The sequence below is a fragment of the Felis catus genome, chromosome A1 (assembly GCF_018350175.1).
Source record: "Felis catus isolate Fca126 chromosome A1, F.catus_Fca126_mat1.0, whole genome shotgun sequence".
In the NCBI taxonomy this organism is placed as follows: Eukaryota; Metazoa; Chordata; class Mammalia; order Carnivora; family Felidae; genus Felis; species Felis catus.
The window spans coordinates 156,410,695-156,432,027 of record NC_058368.1 but is presented as its reverse complement, the minus strand read 5'-3'; the positions used below and the strand labels follow the sequence as shown (position 1 = coordinate 156,432,027).

Sequence of the window (21,333 nt, the reverse complement as noted above, 5' to 3'; positions counted from 1 at the left end):
TTAATTTAGAAAACTACTTTTTCTTAGCCGTGCAAAACCCTAACTCATAGCACTGATTATTTTATTAACTTAGAATTATCACCTATTTAAGCAATTACTATCTTAAGTGATTCATTGTAGCTAAAAAGAGAAGGTAAGAGTTAGAAAAGAAGCAACATTTACTAAGAGGCATATAAGGTGATAGGCTAACAATTCTATCACGACAGAGATAATACCTGGTGTTATTTCCATTTGATAGGTAAGAAAACAAAAGCTCAGAAAGGAACTTGCCTTATAATTTAGCTATTAAGATATTAAATAGGGATTTGTAACTATGCCTGTTAGATCTCAAAACTATGTATTTAAGTTTATATTAGTTGACCAAGCAATTATTCCACAATGCCTTCACAACTGAAGTAAAGTGGCTATTCTCTGGAATAAAAATGTCCTTATTCATCATGTTGGGAAACATTTTACTAGATCTTTCTGAGTATTTTAATGTTCCTCAGTCTCTGCTGCGTCATGTTTTCTCTGATACTCTGGCAGATTAAGTAAATATTAATGAGGCTTTTATTTCACATCTGAAGGCTAACTAGAAACAACTAATATTTCTTACAGTACGTGTAAAAAATTACTGATTTAAAAATATAGAAAAAGAAACCTTGATTTTTATTCAGAGCTGATATAGCAGCTGAAATGTAGCAGTTTTCAGTTTAGATTATAAACCCAGTAATAAAACACTCAGAATTTGTATCTTATTAAAAGATTTCCGAGATAAAACTAAAGTTTGCTTCTTTAGTAGATTAATTGCTGTGAGATCATCACTTTAGTTACAAAAAAAAAAGCTAAATGGAAGTTTTAATGTTTTTTTTTCAGCTGTACCACAGTGTAACTTATTCCCACAAGTAAAGCAACTCCAATTTCAAAAGTGGTTATTATCCACACCCTTTCTTTCAGTCTTACCATAAATTGCTGTTAGAAAAAAAACTGCAAATTGAAACATAAATTCATACTACACATTAAGATTTTAGATAATCTCAAATCTATTACTTAGTTACCACTTATAATCTTGATATTTGGTAAAACTTAGTACGTAGCAATATGTTTTCACTTACAGAATAGTGATTACATGGAGTAGAAATAAACTGTACATGAACTGCTAAAATAAGGTAGATCAAGGGATTAAACTGTCAAACTTGGCACATTCACTGCATTTAAAAACCAAGAGAGTATTATTATTGTAAATTTTAGAAATGTTTATTTTACAACAAAACTAAACTGAGTAATTTTAGCTCAACAGCCTACAGAGAAGAAAACAGGTAGCTACATGCTTATAGGTACACATATGCATGAATATCCTTGTCATGATTCTAAACCTCAAATCCCTCGAACAGAGGATGTTACATTTTGATTTGAAAAAATATTTAAATTAAAATGTTTTACATGTACAATATAAATAAATATTTTCAGAACAAGAAATAATAAAGATTAATGAAAACAGCGTACACCAAATGAAACTCTTTTTACTTCGGAGTCAAATTCTACAACATGGAAAAAGTCAGGGGCTTACATTTAGAGTTTTGCAGCAGCTCATTAAGTGCTTTTGAAATTCAGCAAAGCTGCAAATTCTGTCAATAAATAAATAAAATTATTATTTGTTAATAAGCTATGACGTCCATGAGAAATGACAAAGCAAGCTAACTACGTTTGGAAAGTGGACTCATTGTTTTTGGCATCATCACGAAAACTCTGTGACTGAACGACACATCATTTCCAGTGTCACCAATAAGGCCTCAGTGTGCACTCCGGGGCACACTTTTACATTCTCAGGCAGTTCCTTAAGAATATTTGGGAGCGTCTGCAATGTCTTTATATTTCTAGCATAAAGATCCAATAACCAGTCGGTGTGAGCACTGGTGGCTTCCTTATAATTCTTACAAGCCACAAGCAGCTCATTTAGATGAGTTAACCCTTTGAAAGCTAAAAGGAACTCCGAAGATAAATCAAAAATTGAACAAAAATTTAGCAACATCCTACTAAGTAAAAATGAACCAAATTCAAGTTGCTGGTGGTAAAAATGTTTCTCTGTTTGTGCATGAAAGTTCTCCACTGTATCTTCTATTTTTGTAATGGCAAATAGTTCCTCCTTGATTTGAGATGATAGCACGTAATCCAAGGGCAATTCTCCCTTAGAGTTCCTCTGCTGTAAAAGCACCGGGCCTGGGAAAAAGAAAACATACAATGTTAAAACATTTTTATTTTGGCAGCTTAACAGTTGTTTTCTCTATTTTTTAAAAGCATCCAGGTCTCTGTTTACAATCCAAATTTGTCCTAATTCATGTTGACAAAATTAACTGGCTATATGAACTGAATGCCTAATAAAGGTACATTAAAAAAACTCAGACTTTCCGGCAATGCCTAATTAGGTTTGCCTAAAAACAGAAGCCTTAGTTCAATAAACAATAGATTTAACTACAAATTTAAAAGAAGCGTGTAAAACTTCATCTATTGTCATCTTCACCTAAAAATTTCAGTGTTCCCAGAAGATATTAACAAAATATATTCATCTTCAATTTTGTGTAAGAGTCTTAAAGGTATCGTAATTTTACCAACACAAAAAAAGTACTGTCCCCTTCCATGGCTAATAGGTGACTGCATTAAAGACTACAAAACCTTGCATAGCCACAGATCACACTTTTCACTTATTCCTGCTTATGTTCAATTTTTAGTACAAAAACTGATTCACAAAAAACTAAACGTTAACTTCTCTGGGTCAAAATCAGATTTCATCTTTCGGTCCTAGCTAAACCTATCTATATCTACTTAGCAAGCACTCAAGAGTTTATCCCCTGGGTAGTAAAGGATAATATGGGAAGGGCAAAAGAAAAATGACTCTGTATTTGGTTACATAGCACTGAGTACTCTGTACCCCCCCTCTGTCAAGTCCTATAATTATTTATGCGTTCTGCCATAAAAATTTTATAAGGGATAGAAAGGTTTTAGTACTAGAAGACATGATCAGAGGATCCTACATACAACAGAAGAATATGTTGTCAGAGAATAGATTAAAGCTGCCAAAATTCCTAATGATGAAACTGATGAAACACATGTAGTGGTCTAGATATAAAATGTATTTAATATAAAAGATCAGCCAATGAGAATATGTGATTGATTTCATGGAAAAAAGAGAATTCTATATCAAAATTAGGTAGGTCTCGTCATTATGTTTTATTTCAAAAAACTGCACCAAATGATTCCCTCTTAAAAAAAAAATACAAGAAAATTATAGACCCAAGATGCCAAAAGTAAACAAAGGCTTTAGAGATGTAAGTAAACTCTTGAAATTACTTCTCTCAACACTGGGTAACTCATAATGAAGAGTTAATGTAGTTACTATAATGATGGTGTTAAACCATCTGACAGATCCAAAGTCAGAATATGACTACGGGAAAGGTAAGTGCAAGTGTGACTGTGAAAGGGCTGTGGTAAATTCACCTACAAGTAGATTTCCTCTCTTATGACAATAAACTCATACATTTACTATTCTTCACCAAGAGCCATGGAAAAATTCACTTTGGTCAGTATAATCCCATTCTCTTCCAAAGAGCTGGACTTAATACAATAATGGCTCTACCATCGCTTATATCATTTGAAGCAAGGCCAAATACTGGCTTCGAATGTCACATACGTGATTGAGTAGAAAAATAAAGCACTTAGGAGACAGAACATTATAGTTTAGTAAACATGTAATAGTAAAAAAAAGTGGAAGAACTGAAACACATATTGATTATGAAATGGTGTCACTAAAACAGACACACTAAGGCCTTTAGGGGGCAGGAGAAGACTATAAATAACCAAATTGCTTAAGCTACCAAGCTATACAACCATTCACTTATGGGTATATATTGGGGGGGGGAGGGAAGGGGGTGAAAGACACCTAAAGAAAACATGCTTTTTACTTTCATGCAAAATGAAACAGCTTTAATTATAAGAGAAAATAATTTTAAAGTTAGCACAAATAAAAGTCACAGGAAATTTAGCACAAATTTTTATTTCTGCATTACAAGCTAGTCATCACTTTTCCTTTGTTTCTCTTGTAAAACACAAACCAGTTATCTGTGAAATTTAACCTACAGTGTATACTATTCAGTTCAGATATAAGAAGAACTTCACTTAAGAGGGGGTTGGAGGTGCTATCTGAAATGCAGAAATCAAAAATTAGAAAAAGCAGATGAGTATTAAGCTCAAGTTATCTCCATCACAAAACCCCTGCACAACAGTTACATCATTTGAAAAAAAGCTTCCTACTGTAACTTAAGTGACTGCAAAATATGAATGAAGAAAAGATATTCTAGGTTATCTTTTTTTATAGTCTGTAAAGAAATGACTCATTAAAAAAAAGATTAAAAAAAAAAAGATTAATCGCGTTAGCAGCTACATACAAGAAATGAAACAAGAATGAAAAATCCAAGTAATCAAAATGGAACATTTACATTCTTTTATTAATAAGCTTTCAGAAATGGCTGGTTCACAAAGACATTACACAATTTAAGTAAAAGGATTAATATTTAAAATCAACACATTCAATTGAAAATACACCCTCATATACAAACCTAATAGGCTTTATAATTAATAAAAATAAATAAATATTTATGGATTATGAAAATGCACCCCTATTAAATAAAAGGTGCTTATGTTCTAGGAGATTTTTTATCTTTTTCACTAATATGAAATAAAGGCATCTTTCCTTACAGATCTTAAACATAAAATGCTGTCTACCTTTAAGGGATTCATCAAAAAACTGGATAATTTATCAAAACCCGTTTAGCATAAATGCACTCACCCCCATGCTGTAGTAGCAGCTTGCCAATTTCTACATGTCCGTTTGACAGTGCATCATGCAAAGGAGTCACCCCGTCCACTTGAGTGAGCAGATCTACCTCTGGACAACGTTGCAAAATTTCCTGGACACACACTGTGTTGCCATAGTTACAGGCTTCATGCAAAGGCGTCCAGCCAGCATTGTCTAAATTAGAAATCAAGGCAAGTTTTAGAACAGCAAAAGTAGGACTTTTGGTAGTGAAGTACTGATATTCTGCTTCCTTTATCAGTGTGACTTTCTAGATGCTTCATATAGAAACAGCATGCTTTGATAAAAATGTCTAACACATAGTCATATTTCTAACTGTAAGAACATAAAACAGTTTTAAAATATGGATTTTGAGATCTTATCAAAATATGGACAAAAAATGTTTCTGCACTATTAATCACTAATTTCTTGGTTTTGTAACTGGTAATATTTTAAAGATATGTTAGGTAAAGAAACTTAAATGATTTTTCTTAATGTTGACATAAAACCATTTAATACCACAAATATTAAGACACTGGATCAGACCACAAAAATGGAAAACTTACCTTTAACATTGATGTCTATTCCTGGCAAAGAGAGAAGAAGAATCAATTTCTCCACTTGGTTATTTATGCAAGCTCTATGGAGGGCTGTTTCTCCTGCCATAAAAAATTAATAGATTATTCCAGAGAAGACAAGATATAAACTAAAGAAAATAATCAAAGGGCATGAACTAGGAGATCTGGCCACATGCCAGAAAATTATTTATTGAGTTTTCCTTTTGACTGGTTTAAACATTTCTCGCATTAAGAAAAAGAAGGGGGAGGGATACCCACCAATCCATAGAGCTTCTGTTCTATCAGCAATTCAGCAATGAAATTCTACTGCAAAAGGTTTAATACAGGCATTGTCTCCCCCTAGTTCAAGGTTTAAAGCTTCAATCCCGCTATAAAAGCTCCAAATGATCAGAGAACACCAAAAATACTGGGTTTTGCGGCAATAAAAGTTTAGAGTGCAATTGCCCTCTCTTAAATTTATTCATGAACCTACGTTAAATGTATGGCTCTTTTTTATACAGCATTTATAGCTTAATTCAAATGAATGTTTCTGGCTAAGCACGAGTGCCTCTACACACTCAAGTATAATTCAGAACTTCAAATCCATTAACAGATGGTTTGCTGCTTCTCAATAGGCTGTCTGGCTTGGCTACAGCAGCACAGAGAAGGAGAAATGGGGGAATCTTAATATAAACACACACACACACACACACACACACACACACACACACACACACGAAAAAAAAATCCTAGTACCATTTAAAGCTGAAACAGAGTGACAAATGAAATGGTAAAGTTTTTTCTAGGAGGGATGCAATTAATGCCTGCTGGCTAAAAGTGTCCATATCCATCTCTGTTGTAACCAAGACTAATAAGACGTAGTGATAATTTGATGTAACTGGAATTAAAAAAACTTTTAATAAGCGACTGTCTAGAAAACAAATGAAATAATCAAACTCTTTCTTGATATAAGATACTAAATAGCATATTTTTAGTATTCAATTTTATAGATTATCTCTGTAACTTCTACCAAAACATCTCTTTTACATGCACTGAAAAGCTTTTGAAGTTTTTTTTCCTCTATTATTTCTCAGTTCTCTTCCTCCCTCCCAGTTCCCTCTGCTGTTCAGCTTAAAGTCATTCATATTCATTTTACTTTCTGACACAATAAACAAAGAAAAAGGACACTGTTTGTGCAGTTAATATTGGAGTTCTCCTTTAATACATTTTTCACATTTTGAGCTAAATGGGCAGCTATTTTAAATACATGAAATGCAATTATGAACTTTTATTCATGTTGAAGGATTAAAAGAGCTTCACTGTTACTGTTCACATTGGTGTCCTAATGAAAATTTGTGTATTAAAAGCACAATACAGCTCTGTGTCAAGAGACTGCGCAATTTTCTTTGGCCAGGTACAGACTCTTGGAAGAGTCTTCTATTTTAGTTAAGAGGTCACTAAGTGAAAGAGGTGCCGAAGTGAATTATTACAGCACTATTCTTGTAACTCCATCCTTTAGGTACTTAGGTTCCAGTATAGTCAGAACCAAAAGCCAAACACATTTCATAGTCTGGGCTCAATGCCTGGGAGAAAAGAGTCCATATGCTTAACACAGCTATGTAACATAGACTACTCCCCATTCTTTGTTCACAAAATGTCTAGGACTGAGAGAGATGAAGACTGAATTATACTTTCAAATCAAAAGAGTCTAATCCCAAGCTGCACAGGTTGAGGTGGAATAGAAAAGTAAGGCGGGCAAATTTGGAATGAGCTCAATATGAGTTAATATCTGGAGAGGCAGGGGGAAAAAAGAAAGGGAGGAATATTCTATTATACTGAGTATTAAACAATCACTTTCTGTGCATAAATGACAGTTCAAAAAAATAATATGCTAAGAAGGTATTTTCTGGACCTAGTCAAGTTCAAGTATTCATCAGGGCCAGTGCGTAAAACTTGCAAATACTGACTACAACCATGAGAAGTTCCTAGCATAAATTAGATACTTGGAATACCTTTTAGATTAGTTTTGTGAAAATTCATCTTTGTAACTAAAGAGGGGCAATTCTCCTTGGAACATGATAATTCTCCTTCTGACTTCTTTTTCAATCTTTTTAACGATGAGGAACATTTAGCAAGGTTCAGCTCTCTGAAAATAAAGAAAAAAAAAATGAAAGCTGGTTTTTCACCAAGGTATGGCAGTGTACATTACATACTGAGTACTTTCAAAAATCCAGCCCCCTGTTCATTTAACCCCCCCACCCTTATTCATTCACGTCTTTACTGCTTATTTTTTTTCAATATTTATTTCACATGTACAGAAATAAGTTTTCATGCATTAATTCTTATTTTAATAACATGGTACCCCGAACTGCCCACTGAAAAATTTATGAATGTGGACTGTCACGTAGAGGAAGAGACCAAGTAAACTACATTTGGCAGAGAGAAAAAAAGCCAAGCGCTAAGATCCAAATGCAGACCCTTGTTCCCCATTCTTATTTTCATATTCTGATCCTATTCTTTCTAAAAACATTTTAAGGTTTTCTGAATTTTATACAGTAAACTTTTAGAAGAGGTATCTCACTTGGGGAAAGCTACTGTTAACAATTCAGAGTATCCTACATGACTATAGATTCTGAAATCCTATCTTTATCATATTATATATACAAGTGGTAATTTAAATCACAGGCAAAAATGGTGTAAAAGAATTTGAAAAACAGTTTTATTTCTTTTGGGAAGCACTTGCTCTTAATATAAAACATATACCCTGCATTAAAGAAAGTAATAATGTTGATCATATGTATTTATTTATACATCTCAAACTGAGTTATGTGCTACTCAGTATAATTCAGACAACATCACAGGTAAGTATTAAGTTTAAGACTTAATGTGTCCAAAAAAGGGCCGTACTTAAAAAAAAAAAAAAAAAAGGTTGATACATGACCATCACTTACGGTAATTCTGGCAGCCCTTCCACTTGTTTCTGTTTCGCACCATTCAGCATTAACAAGGCTCTCTGAGATTCAAGGCAAGGCCGCTGTCCTATTTTCTTTGATATCTGTATCTTTCCAGCCCCATGCACACCAGCCTTCCCCAAAGCTGGCAAATAGGAATACACCTGTTGCAAAATAATATTATAATGCTTTCTCAACTACAAAGACCTGGAAAAGCATTAAAAAGAAATTATCTGATTCATTTCACCATTAGTTTATATTTTCTTGTTTTAATCACTATGGTTGCTACCCTTTCTCATTTGAACATGCCAAGATATTAAGAAAGCCGCTAGTTCCATGTCATTAATATGACATACGTAAAAAGAAAAACATCTTCTTGAAAGTAACTATTTTTTCAAATTCACTTTTGATGCTCATTTAGCAAAGTTCTTCTGATTAGCCTAATGTTCAACTTGTTATAGTTCATTTGCATATTTTAAATATTTATGGTTTATGTACAACCAGTATTTTGTCATTTCCACTTTGGTAATGCCTTCCTTCGACATGAAACAAGTCTGGAATAAGTAGAATAAGAAGAGCAAAAGTCAGTGAAGACAAGGATTGCTGCAAAACAGTATTTGCCCAATTTGATCAATAAACAAGCATGTTTCTCATTTGTTGAAGAAACCGAAGACAGTAGATCTTAAAGACAGACAAGATAAAACTGGAAAACCTTGAATCAAACGCAGCTTATGTATGTGTGTGTGTGTGTGCGTATATATATATATATATATATATATATATGTATATATATATATATGATAAAGAGGAATAACTTGTGGCATCAATGACACATTTTGCTTTTTAAGTATCATTAAATACTACATAAAATTTTTTTGGATCTACATCTTTCCGAAATTATTATTTTATGTGCTATGGCAAGGAAACAAAGATTTTTGTATTATTTTTCTGTTATCAATCCTTAATTACTCTCAAATACGTAATTAAAATTTCTATTCACTAATCACTTCATTTTCAAGGTAGAAAATACCCACTCTTACACAGAATTGAAAGGTTATATAGATTTATATAAATTTGTAAGATTTATAGTTAATAAGCTCTGCCCAATTATTAGAAATAACAAAAACATTTTAAAGTTGAATTTATGAAGTCATCTTTTGGCAATTAGAAGAACTAGAACAGACTGGTGCTTACCATTTTTTGGAGAGAGAGTGGCTCAGAAGAAATGCTGATGGAACTCTGTGAACACAACTTTTTAAAGACTGCCTCTGCAACAAACATTTGAAGCCAGGAGGAGGAAAAGGAACAAATGAAAATCTCTAATTCCTGTGAAGAAAAGTCTGTACAAAGCAAGAGAAATAAAAATAGTTATTGCTACACTGCTACACCCTATAAAACTTCTTTCTACAGAGTATTTCTGCATGGGTGTCATTCATTGAAATGATGACTCCTACACCAGTAAGATTCATCCATATGATTTTAAAGCACAAAAAAACAGACGATACTCCTAAGATGATACTTGTCTTTCAAGAAATTAGAAATTTTATTTTTTTTATGGTGCATGTTCTCACATTTGAAACAATCATTAATTTTTATTATTTTAAATAAAAGTTTTGAAATTAGATACACACACACATGAACAGAGAGATGATATATGAATAGATAGGTATAGGATTTTATCACTATATTTTCCAACTAATGTAAAGATATCTTCACACAATAGGGTTGTCTTTGGCGAACCAGTACTTGGTTTTTTAATGGACACATATATTATTTAATTTGAGATGACAGGAAGAAAGAAATTAGGCCCTTTCCCCTGACAACATCCATGAATCCTATCACTGCGGAGGAGGAGTAAATGTAAAGGAAAGGAAAATGTAAGACAAGAGAATGTATGAGGACATCGTTAGAAGTCTGTACCCATCTACTATATAGGAAATAGGGGAGGGGGCTATAATTTTAAATGACAAAACCAAAATGAAACACCAAGAGCCTCAAATCTTTTCTACCAAAAACCTCAAGTTTTCCAATAACATGGAAATGCATAAATATACACAAGAACTGAAAGTAATAAAGGACTATTTGCCACATAAAATAATCTATTTGATGCTATGAATTCTCCATTGATACTTTCTGTATAAGTAACAGAATGGAATATAAAGAATAAACAAGACCAATCAACAAGATGCTAAAAGAGCTAAAATTAAAACAGGACAAAAAAGTTGTGATATTATACAATATGGCAGATTCACTCCTGTAGGGGAGAAAACTTTTTTTTTCTTTACCCTTCTAGGTTCTTTTGGCGGGTCTATTAATTAAATTGACATAAGAAAAATTAACATAGGGAAAACAAATTTAATTCCTTTCATATGGGAGCCTCATATACATGAGGTAATTAAGGTTTACATGCCATCCTAGTTAAGGAGAATGGAGGTAGGGGTCACAGGGAAGGAAGACAATTTACAGAAGATGGGAAAAGCAAATGTTTGGTAAACAAATATTTGACATGCTATACAGAGACAATGGGACACAGAGAGGAATCTGAACAAATAGGCTTTGCTAAACTTGCCCTAGCTCACCACTCCTAGCTTAGACTCTTTATAGTTACCTCTGCTGATATTTCTCTTTCAGGACCAAACCCTCTATCCATTTTGAGAGACAGCACACGTGTGGGAGGGGCAGAAAGAGGGGGGAAGAGAGAGAACCTCAAACAGGTTCCATACTGTCAATGTGAAGTCCTATGCAGGGCTCGAACCCATGAATGCAAGATCATGACCTGAGCTGAAATCAAGAGCCAGATAATTAACAAACTGAGCCACCTACGCGCCCCTCGAGTCTTTGGATACTTGATTATCTTTAGTGCAAAATAATCCACCTGCCAAAGTGACACATTCTCGGGTGGCATATTTTTCTCCCCTTCAGTCTAGCCTTTGAAACTTCCCAAGAAGTTTAGCATTCTAGAAGGTGAGTTGATAGATTGCTCCATCTCACTGAACCAGTCTCTTAGCCCTGAGAACTGGTCAGTTCAATGAAAAGAGTTGTGTCTCATTTCAGGAGGTAGTAATACAGGTGTGCTCCCAAAGTTAGGCTTACATTGTACAATCCGGAATTTACTAAGGTTATTTCTGTGGAAGCAAAAGTTAATGGCTGGGACAGACTATAATCTAAATCTCTAAGTTGTGAAGGCAGCCAGTCAAGATTTCTAGATGTCTGGCTCAAAACACCTTCAGACTGAACAAGTGCAGGCAGTGGCAATCTGACAGATTTTCCTCGTTTGCAGTGTGAATGTCTCTGGTGAGTTTTCTGAGTGGCCATATAGCATTAGGTATGAAGACCGTCCATGCAGGAGCTGCTGTGGTAATTTCTATAAAGTTTATATCAAGCTATCCAGCTTTTGCTTGCACAGCTTCAGGAAAAGGGATATTTCAGTTCTCAACAATTCCAAGTCAGAAAGGTGGGGAAAAAAACTTAGAAATGTCAGTTTGGAGAATTATAGCCAAATATTGGAGGGAACTAGAAGAACTCAGCATCTAGTCCAGTTTACAGGTATAAAACAGGACCTCAAAGGCAATTAACAGAAACAGGATCTGATATCCATAAAAGTGTATTATGGAAACAATTTTTCTTTCTACAGTCACCCTCATTTTATCAAATATAACCACAATGAGACAAATTCATTTGCAAATGAAGTCTAGTAAACGTGGCTGATTATTTACATAAGTGCGGCAAGAATAGATATTGACCATACAGGCTCTTTTAAATCTGCTGGAACTTTTCATAAGGAATCTCAGATTGACCTTTTATTTTTTATGATTTAAAAAGTTAATTTTCTTTTCTTTTTTTTTTAGTAATCTTAACACCCAATATGAGGCTTGAACTCATGACCCCAAGATCAAGAGTTCATGTTCCTTTGACTGAGCCAGCCAGGCATGACTCTGATTCAACTTTCAAAAGACTCTTGAGGCTAGGAAGCCAAGCAAAGTTCCTGCTATTAAGACTTTGCCTGCTATACCTATAGACGTGGATAAATTCCTCTTTTCTTGAGGTCTCCAAAATATCCCAAGGTTTCTGAGCCTGCTAGGAAGTGACCTTGTTTAGCTGGTAAGGCTGCTGGGAATCCTGAAAGCAAGGTACCAGGCTGTTTTTCCAAGGGGATTTAATGGCTTCATGAAGTCCGCTTTAGTTCCTTAAAGCTGTCTGGTCATAATGCGATTCTATGCACATTCTCAAATATGACATTCCAGCCAAAACTTTGGCAACATAACCAATGTATCCAATTGTGTCTTGTTACAAGGAGAACCGATTCTTATCGAACTTATGCAAATAACCATACTGCCATGAAAATAAGAATACTAAGAAGTTTCTGAGTTCCAGAGAGATCAGGTAGGGAGAAAAGGTTAAGGTTTTGTCTTTGCTTACAAAAGTATACTTGACCAGTTTGTTATAAAGTTTCCTTAAAAGTGGAAAAACATAACATTAAAAAACAGTAATGTTTCAAACAAAAAGTTATAAAAATTACAGTCATCCTCATTAGTCCATTCAGTCCCATAAAATTAATGCTTATTGATCAGGATCTTATGTTTGCAGTTTTAGGAAATGATGTTTCTCCATCAGAGTTCTGCAAATCCTTACCCAATTAAATGGTATGATCTTAAAATTATGAGAAACAATATACAACCCTGGTTATTTGGTTATCTCTCTGGCACACATCTTAAGGTAAAGACTAGAATGGGGTGCCTGGGTGGCTCAGTCAGTTGGGTGTCTGACTTTGGCTCAGGTCATGATCTCATGGTCATGGGTTCATGCCCCACATCAAGGCTCTGTGCTGACAGCTCGAAGCCTGAAGCCTGCTTCAGATTTGTGTCTCCCTCTCTCTCTCTCTGCCCCTCCCCCGCTCATTCTCTCTCTCTCTCTCTCTCTCAAAAATAAATGAATGTTAAAAAAGTAAAAAAAAAAAATGAAGACTAGAATTACAAGTGACAACATTATACCAGCACATATCACATTTCTGGGAATTTTATATTATTTTTGGAACACTTACATACAACTATAGAAAAACAACATAAAGAAGGCTTAAGTATTACTTCTTATTTGACAGTGTTTCCCATGTGACTTATCAAATAAACCTAATTTGTTCAGAAATGCACATTTGACAAGGAGAAAGAATGTCTCTTTTGCAATACTCCAGGGATCCTTTGCAAAATCGCAAATTTACTTCGAAGTCACAAACGGCTTTAGAATTCGATTTTGAGAAGTTTGTTAGAGTATCAAAAGATTTTAGGGGAGACTGGGTGACTCCTTTGGTTGGGCATCTGACTTTGGCTTAGGTCACAATCTTGCGGTCTGTGAGTTCAAGCCCTGCATTGGGCCCTGTGCTGACAGCTCAGAGCCTGGAGCCTGCTTCGGATTCTGTGTCTCCCTCTTTCTCTGCCCCTCCCCTGTTTGTGCTCTGTCTCTCTTTGTCTCTCAAAAATAAACATTAAAAAAAAAAAAAAAAAGATTTTAGAACACTTGGTCAAACAGTATCATAAGCCACTGTGAGATAACTTAACCAAAGTGACAAAGATTTTGCACTCAAATATAGAAATTCAAGTAGCCAGAAAAAAAAAAAAAAACAAAAAACAAAACACCTTGGCAATAGAGAACACTCTGTTTTCTTAAGTAATCAAAAACTTGTTAAGACAACAGAGGAAATTATTTTGATAACACACAGAATTGTTGTTTCCTAGGCAGATTATTTAAAAGGTGAATAAAAACCTTTCACATTATTGAAAGAAAATCGGATGGTCCAAGAAAACTTTGTCATTTTAGCAGATGAAATAATATTTTCAGTTGTACTTAAATGTAAGTACATTATTGACCTCAAAGGTTATTTTGTAAAACCCTCATAATAAATTCATTTAACTTTAGCCAACTTGACCTCGAAGGTAAAATTCTCTCTCCTTCCCATTCTGAAACAATTAGGAAAAAATTACTTGTTTCTCTCTTACCAAAAACACATCTCCATACCTCATACCTTCTCTTAGTCAGAAACTCGACTTGTTCCTTGCATGCAGTTATCACCCCTATTATTTCCAGTATTCTTATTTACATATATTAAATAAAATTCTTAACCCTTAGAAATGTTAATTTCTAGTAAAAACTAAGAAGTAGACAATTGTAGCATTACCAAGAAATTTTGAACACATTCCATAATTTCTAGAAATATATTGTTCCTCACAGTAAATTTGCCAAAGTGACAAAAGACAAGTTTACTAACACACCAAATATCTTTAGTTCCTCTGTGAATCCAAAAGGGGATAAAACTTTATACGGTAATTAATGTTGTAGTATTTTATCTTATTTAGAAATGATCTAGTATTTCCATCTTATTTAGAAATGAATTTCTACCAGGGTGTTGGGGTGGCATTCAACTCTTGATTTCGGCTCAGGTCATAGTATCCCAGTTTGTGGGTTTGAGGCCCACATCTTCACTGACACTGCGGAGCCTGCTTGAGATTCTCTCCCCGCCCCCCCCCCCCCCCCCCCGTCCCTACCCTGCCTGCATGCTCTCTCTCAAAATAAATAGACTTTAAAAAATTAAAAAAAAAAAAAAGGGGGCACCTGGGTGGCTCAGTCCGTTGGGCATCCGACTTCGGCTCAGGTCATGATCTCACGGTTTGTGAGTTTGAGCCCCACATCAGGGGCTGTGAGCTGTCAGCTCTGAGCTGTCCGCACAGAGCCTATAGTCTGCTTCAGATTCTGTGTCTGTCTCTCTCTGCCTCTCCCCCACTTGTGCTCGGTTTCTCCTTCTCAAAAATAAACATTAAAAAAGACATTTTTTTAAAAGAAATTAATTTTTATAATGTAACTTGACTTTACAAACAAAACTCTAAGGATTTAAGAAGTTACCAAAGAGATTTGGAAAGCTTTTTAAGTACACATACCATAAAACATAATTACTGTGGAAAAAATTCACCTAACAATTCTCATCTCACTTACATCTACCTAAATCACTTGCTCCCAACAATTATGTTCGGATTACCCATGAAAATGTCATGAGATAGACAAAGTCAGCCATCCCAACCTATTTTTCTTGCTGACAAAATTTTTAACAGAGATAACATGAACTTATTTCACTAATAAACTCAGCTACAGTAAGTTGTATGTCTGCATTATATTCAGTGTTGATAATTTTAAAGACATGTCTATTGTAACTAAACCAATGAACTTAAACTAGCTTTAATACTAACTGCTTTTCCAAATTATGTGGACCTAAAAGGCATTTGTGTTAGGTCTTATGTATTTCTCAGAATTTTAAGATTACTTAATCCATAAAGCACTTGTTTGTTTTTGAGCAAATTAAGTAGAATTCTTTTAAAAACTGGTATTAGCAACACTATCCAGAGGTAGAATAATACATCTACCACACACAATATAGCTGTTTTAAAATTTTAGCCATGAGATGGGTATGATAATGCAAACCTTACTGGTTTTTAAAAGAGCAGTTGGATCCAAATTTTGTTTTGACAGTTGAAATAAGTTAAATCACCTGCTCAGATGGCTAAAGCTTTTCAATATTTATGGAGATGACACTTAAGATTTTTTATTCGCTTTATTTCCACCAAGCTCCTTTTTCCCTCCTTCTTGATAAAAAACTTTTTCCTAAAGTTTGCATTTCAAAGAATGGCTCTTAGGTCTTATAGGATCTGGGGGTAGAAAATTCACATCACAAAAGCACAAAGTATCCATAGTTTTCTCCAAGATTCAGCTTTTGGGATACATTTGCCTATTATCAGAGATGTGGGGTAATTACTATCTAAATTTTGCCTTCTTTTTAAGTGAGGGACAATTCTATTTTCAATGTCCCAATCTTTTACAGTATCTACACGGATTTATAAGGGAGACTTGAGGGTTGGTAATTGTTTCCAGGGCTTCATTTCTGGTTTTGCAAAGATCTGTAAGATAAAGACTTGCATCATGGAAAGGATTTCTGACTAAGATAGAAACCAAAAGATTTCCTTATCTATAACTTCAGGGTTTAGTGCAATATGCCTCTGTAAAGTTTCTATTAAGCATTTTAAAACACAAAGGCCTTCTTTCAGACTGTACAATTCAACCTTGGACCAATTCACCTTAGGGGAAAAAGCCTCTACTACTGCTTCTATCAGATCCCAAACACCAGCCTTCAGGCCTTCAGCTGATCATCTGTTGGAGGATCTAAGAGATACTTTGTGGTCACCAGTTTCCTATGGGAGGCAGATTTTTCCTCAGGGAGCCATCTGGCTTGTCAGTTAACTACAGCGACATCATGGGTGGGGAGAACACTCTTTTGCAGCTAATCAAGGTCTCTGTTAGTAGTGTTGTGAATGGCCATTAATGTTTCTGCTCTCTAAATTTGGTATGTCTTCTGAAAGTGGAGGTAAGAGGGCTTTATAATGTGAAAGATCTGCTCCTGTTCATGGGTCATGAATTCTTTGCAGTGGGGGTTCCAGGACATATCCTCTAGGGACACTGCATAGGAAGGCCCAAAGCTGGCAGAGCCTGAGTACAAAGCCCTGGGAAGTAGGAGGAACTGTATGAAATAGTAAAGTGAGGCCTACTGCCTGTCACAGGTGCTTCTGTTTAAATTTACTTCCCAGTCTTCAGCATTTAAACTAGAAACCTATACACTCACGTCTGAAGTACAAACTGAAAAGCTCCAGGCAAATCTTTTAGAGAAACTAAAATTTATACAGGCAGCTGGGTGTATACGAAATTTTCTAGGGAAGGCAGGGGAATTCGGGGAGTTAGGGAATTTGCTGAGGAGATGGGACTGGAATTTAAGACAGAGAATTTACACTGGATGTGTACTATAATTTTTGTTCTAATTTCTGTTATTTAACCTTGTAAAGGAGTCCCTAAGGCTACTGATTATATTCCTTTGGGTCCTTTTTTTTTTAAACTCTTTTTTCAGTTTTATTTTATTTGAGAGAGACAGAGGCAGTGAGAGTGGGGGAGGGAGAGGGGCAGAGAGAGAAATAGGGAGAGAGAGAATCTGAAGCAGGCTCCGCGCTGTCAGCTCAGAGCCTGATGCAGGGCTCGAACTCACAAAACTGAGATTGTGACCTGAGCCAAAACCATGAGTCAGATGCTTAACCTTCTGAGCCACCCAGGTGCCCCCTTTAGGTCCTCTTTTTTTTTTTTTTTAATTTTTTTTTTTTTAACGTTTATTTATTTTTGAGACAGAGAGAGACAGAGCATGAACGGGGGAGGGTCACAGAGAGAGGGAGACACAGAGTCTGAAACAGGCTCCAGGCTCTGAGCTGTCAGCACAGAGCCCGACGCGGGGCTCGAACCCACGGACCGTGAGATCATGACCTGAGCCGAAGTCGGATGCCTAACCGACCGAGCCACCCAGGCGCCCCGTAGGTCCTCTTTTTAAATCTGGTCATTCCAAAGGCACCAACTGTTTAAGATGACATCTCTCTAAAATTTTTCCTTTTAAATATAACCAATTATATATTTTTGTATTATAAAGTATCTACTGTCTGGCCATTGACAAGAACGATTGTGTATTAATCTTAATAGAAACTCAAATTAATAAGCCTTTTTGTGGAAAAACCCGGAAGCAACTTTCTATGCTCTGAATCAATTTTTACCATGGACACAAGAGACATTCCTCAAGTGGGTACAGAAGAGGCAACCCCTATGATTCAAGAAGTTCACTCAAAGAGTCTACAAAAGTTATTACAGTAAAAATGGTATAATGATAACACTGTCTCAGGTTTCCAAGGAGAATGTGAGACATCTCCAGTCACACACATGCTAATCTATGATACCAGGCAGGCGCTACTGGAATGGGACTTTTCTAGCACTGACAAAATGACACAGGTTGAGACGGCTAAAACCCCTTACGGACTGAGTGGGACCTCTCATAACAAACTCCCCTCATAGACTGCACACTCAGAGAAAGAGAGTGCTGCTTATGACTTCATGTCTCGCAACTCCAGTCTATTTGAGTGGCCACCAAGATGCATGCTGGTATGTGCACCTTGCACCTGGCAGAGAGGATAGAAAATATTCTCACTGGTCACAAAGCCAAGTTCTCAAGATACAGAACGAGAGAAAAGTAAAACCTCATCCAGTTTTTCTTATATGTATACTAACTGAGCCTCGGGGCTCTCAGAGCCAGAGTAATACTTAATAGGGACATGATGCTCAGTTGGAAATTTTGAGTTATTTTAAATCAAAGAACCTCACTGCACAGAAATTATCTTGAGGATGATGGGTGACCTAGTGCCAATCTAACCTATTCTAGGACCAACTTATCCTAACATGGGGTCACTGAGTTAGGTAGTGAGCACTCTAATAGCTTTTAAGTGCTTGACCCGTGCCCACCAACCTTGCAGCTTTGGCTTCCAAAAGTCTTCACCTTATGTGCATGTTAATGCACAACAAAGCTTGTCTAAACAAATGCCAATTTGATAAGAGTCAGAGAACCGTGAACTCACTAGTCTGTGAGGTCAGTGGCTCAAATAGCAGGTTTATAGGGCTTGTGTTTGTTACACCCTACAATTTTCCTCCTTATGACAAATAACACAACAGAGAGACAAAGAAAAACAGTGACCATCTTTGAGAGGAAAATGACCAATAAAAACCAAGAGAACTTGGGGTGCCTGGCTGGTCAACTGGAAGAGCATTCAACTCTTGATCTTGAGATCATGAGTTCAAGACCCATGTTGGATGCAGAGATTACTTAAATAAAAAAAAAAATTAAACAAAACCAAGAGTACTAATTACACACCTTTCCTAGAGTCCCTATATGCAAGGAACTAGTTTCACAAATATTTCCTCCTGCTAATCTAAATTTATAAAAGGAAAAAGAGGACTCTCACTATTCTTGCTTCCACTGGACGCCGCAGGCAGAGATCTGGGAAACTGACATGATAAGAATTCTTACCTTCTGTGGCTTTCTGAAAATGGTCCCAGGATCTCTCAGCTGCAGCAGCCACAGAATGTCCACCATCCAGACACTAAAACTACTCTTTCTCTGTGGCCACTTGTAGGGGAGGAACATTTTTTCCTCCACCCTTCTAGGTTCTTTTGGCTGGTGTCTTAATTAAATTGACATAAGGCTAACAGAAGAAAAACAAATTTAATTCCTTTCATGCAGGAGCCACACACAGACAGGAGAGGTTCAAAGACACTTGGCAATTGAGGCAATTGGGAAAAGCAAATGTATGGTAACAAAATGTCTGTCATACTATGCAGAGACAATGGGACACATACAGGAATCAGAACAAACAGACCCTGTCAAGTTAGCCCCAGCTTACCACATCTGGCCCATACTCTTTGTATAGAAGGCCTAGTCTAGGAAGAAAGTTACTTAAATTATTTTAGGCAGTTAAGGGGGAGATAAAACTCTTCCTAAAGTCTGTTGGTCCTCAACTGTCTTTAGCTCAAAATAACCCACATGCCAAGGTGGCACATTTTGGGGTGGCATATTCTGTTCTCCCTTACTACAAACTCTGGAAAAAGTCAATAAAATCAGCAAAACAAACATAACAGGTTAAAATGCATTTTAAAAATTGAACAGAATGACAAACTAAATATCAATATGAAGTATAAAACTTGACCTCTGTACACAGGGGCTGAGTTCCTTTGGGCTGAAAAGACTCCAGACACCCAACAAGAGTCCTATCCTGCTCAAATGCCTTAACAAAAGGCTCAGGGCTGGTATTCCTGCAGTTCTTGATTGTCTGAATTTTGACTGCAGGAGGGGGACATAGCAGGGTGAAGAGGGAGAAAGAATGAACTAAGTGGGTGGGGAATTCCTCCAGGGAACATTTGGCAAGGTTTGGTTGTCATAACTAGTGTGGGAAGTGCTACTGGCATTCAGTGGCCAAAGGACACAGCTACTACTGAAAGCCCTACAATTCACAGTTCATAGGACAGTCTCCAACAACAAAGAATGATCCAGCCCCAAATATAAACAGTGTCCAGGCTAACCTAGAAATTCTGCCTTGCCTAAAGACCTAAACTTCTTGCCTTGAGGCACACACTGCCATATAGGCAAAGGGCTCCGGTCAGATGTTAAGTAGATCCACCTAGCCCCACACATATAGGAGACTGCTCAATTCAAATAAACCTTTCCAAAATAGCCTCCACTGAGATACAATTATAAGAACTGGAAATGAGAAAGGAGTTATTTACAACCTTTTGTTACAACTGACTACTTACAACCTACTGCACTGTAAATACTGAAACTGTGCAAGCAGTAAGAATGATCATCAAAAGATTTTAATCAACTTGCCATATGACATTTTATAAATTTAAGGTGTACAGCCTGTCACATTGAAACTTTTATATACTGTAACGTGATTGCCACTGAAGTAGCATTTATTATATAACATCATTATACTACAATATTATTATCTGTGTTCATCATATTGTATATTAGATAGATCTCTATGGCTTATTTACTACTCGCTTCAAGTTTGTAGCCTTAAACACAATCAACTTTATCCCCTCACTCCCCATCCTATAGTAACCACCACTGTGATATGGAAAACAAAGGCAAAAGAAGCATAGAAGAAAAAAATATTAAATTTCCTTTGCAGCCCACTGACAAGTACTTAAGACAGGCAGAGGGACCTTCCTACGTGAACTCAAATGCCTCAATGTTAGTACTTTGCTAGATGCAAAAGGCAACCTTAGCCTGACGTTATGATGTTAGCCCAACCTCCAGGATCCTGTAAGTTTTCTTTAACAAAACTTCCTTTATCTCTACTCCCTGCCAACCCCCCTGCCCCCCATCCCAAGCTATAGGTTAGCAATTATCCTCCAAACGTATGGCCCCCTGATACACATCTGAAGAGTCTCATGACTAAGGTTTTACTAGAGATTAGTAAATGACCTTATTCTTAAACAGCAGCTGGCCCCTCAAGGTCCCAAAAACCTTGCTTCCAAATTCCTTAGAGACTTACAGTATCCCTAAGCCCCTCCCAACTTAATAGTGTATCATCAGTCACTCCTC

At 36.0% G+C, this 21,333-nt stretch overlaps 1 protein-coding gene across 3 annotated transcripts in view; it reads right to left on the bottom strand.

The window, feature by feature from the left end:
• Window positions 1–1,220: 1,220 nt before the first annotated feature.
• SLF1 (SMC5-SMC6 complex localization factor 1) overlaps window positions 1,221–21,333 on the bottom strand; it is an 81,716-nt gene continuing 61,603 nt past the window's right edge. For all 3 annotated transcript variants that reach the window (XM_003981155.5, XM_045040136.1, XM_045040145.1), the window contains 6 exons: window positions 9,531–9,676; window positions 8,337–8,500; window positions 7,398–7,531; window positions 5,395–5,487; window positions 4,823–5,005; window positions 1,221–2,199 (listed from right to left, as the gene is read on the bottom strand). In XM_003981155.5, the coding sequence (XP_003981204.2) occupies window positions 1,718–2,199; window positions 4,823–5,005; window positions 5,395–5,487; window positions 7,398–7,531; window positions 8,337–8,500; window positions 9,531–9,676 (1,202 nt within the window). In that variant the 3' untranslated portion in view covers window positions 1,221–1,717. The remainder of the gene's footprint in view (window positions 2,200–4,822; window positions 5,006–5,394; window positions 5,488–7,397; window positions 7,532–8,336; window positions 8,501–9,530; window positions 9,677–21,333) is intronic.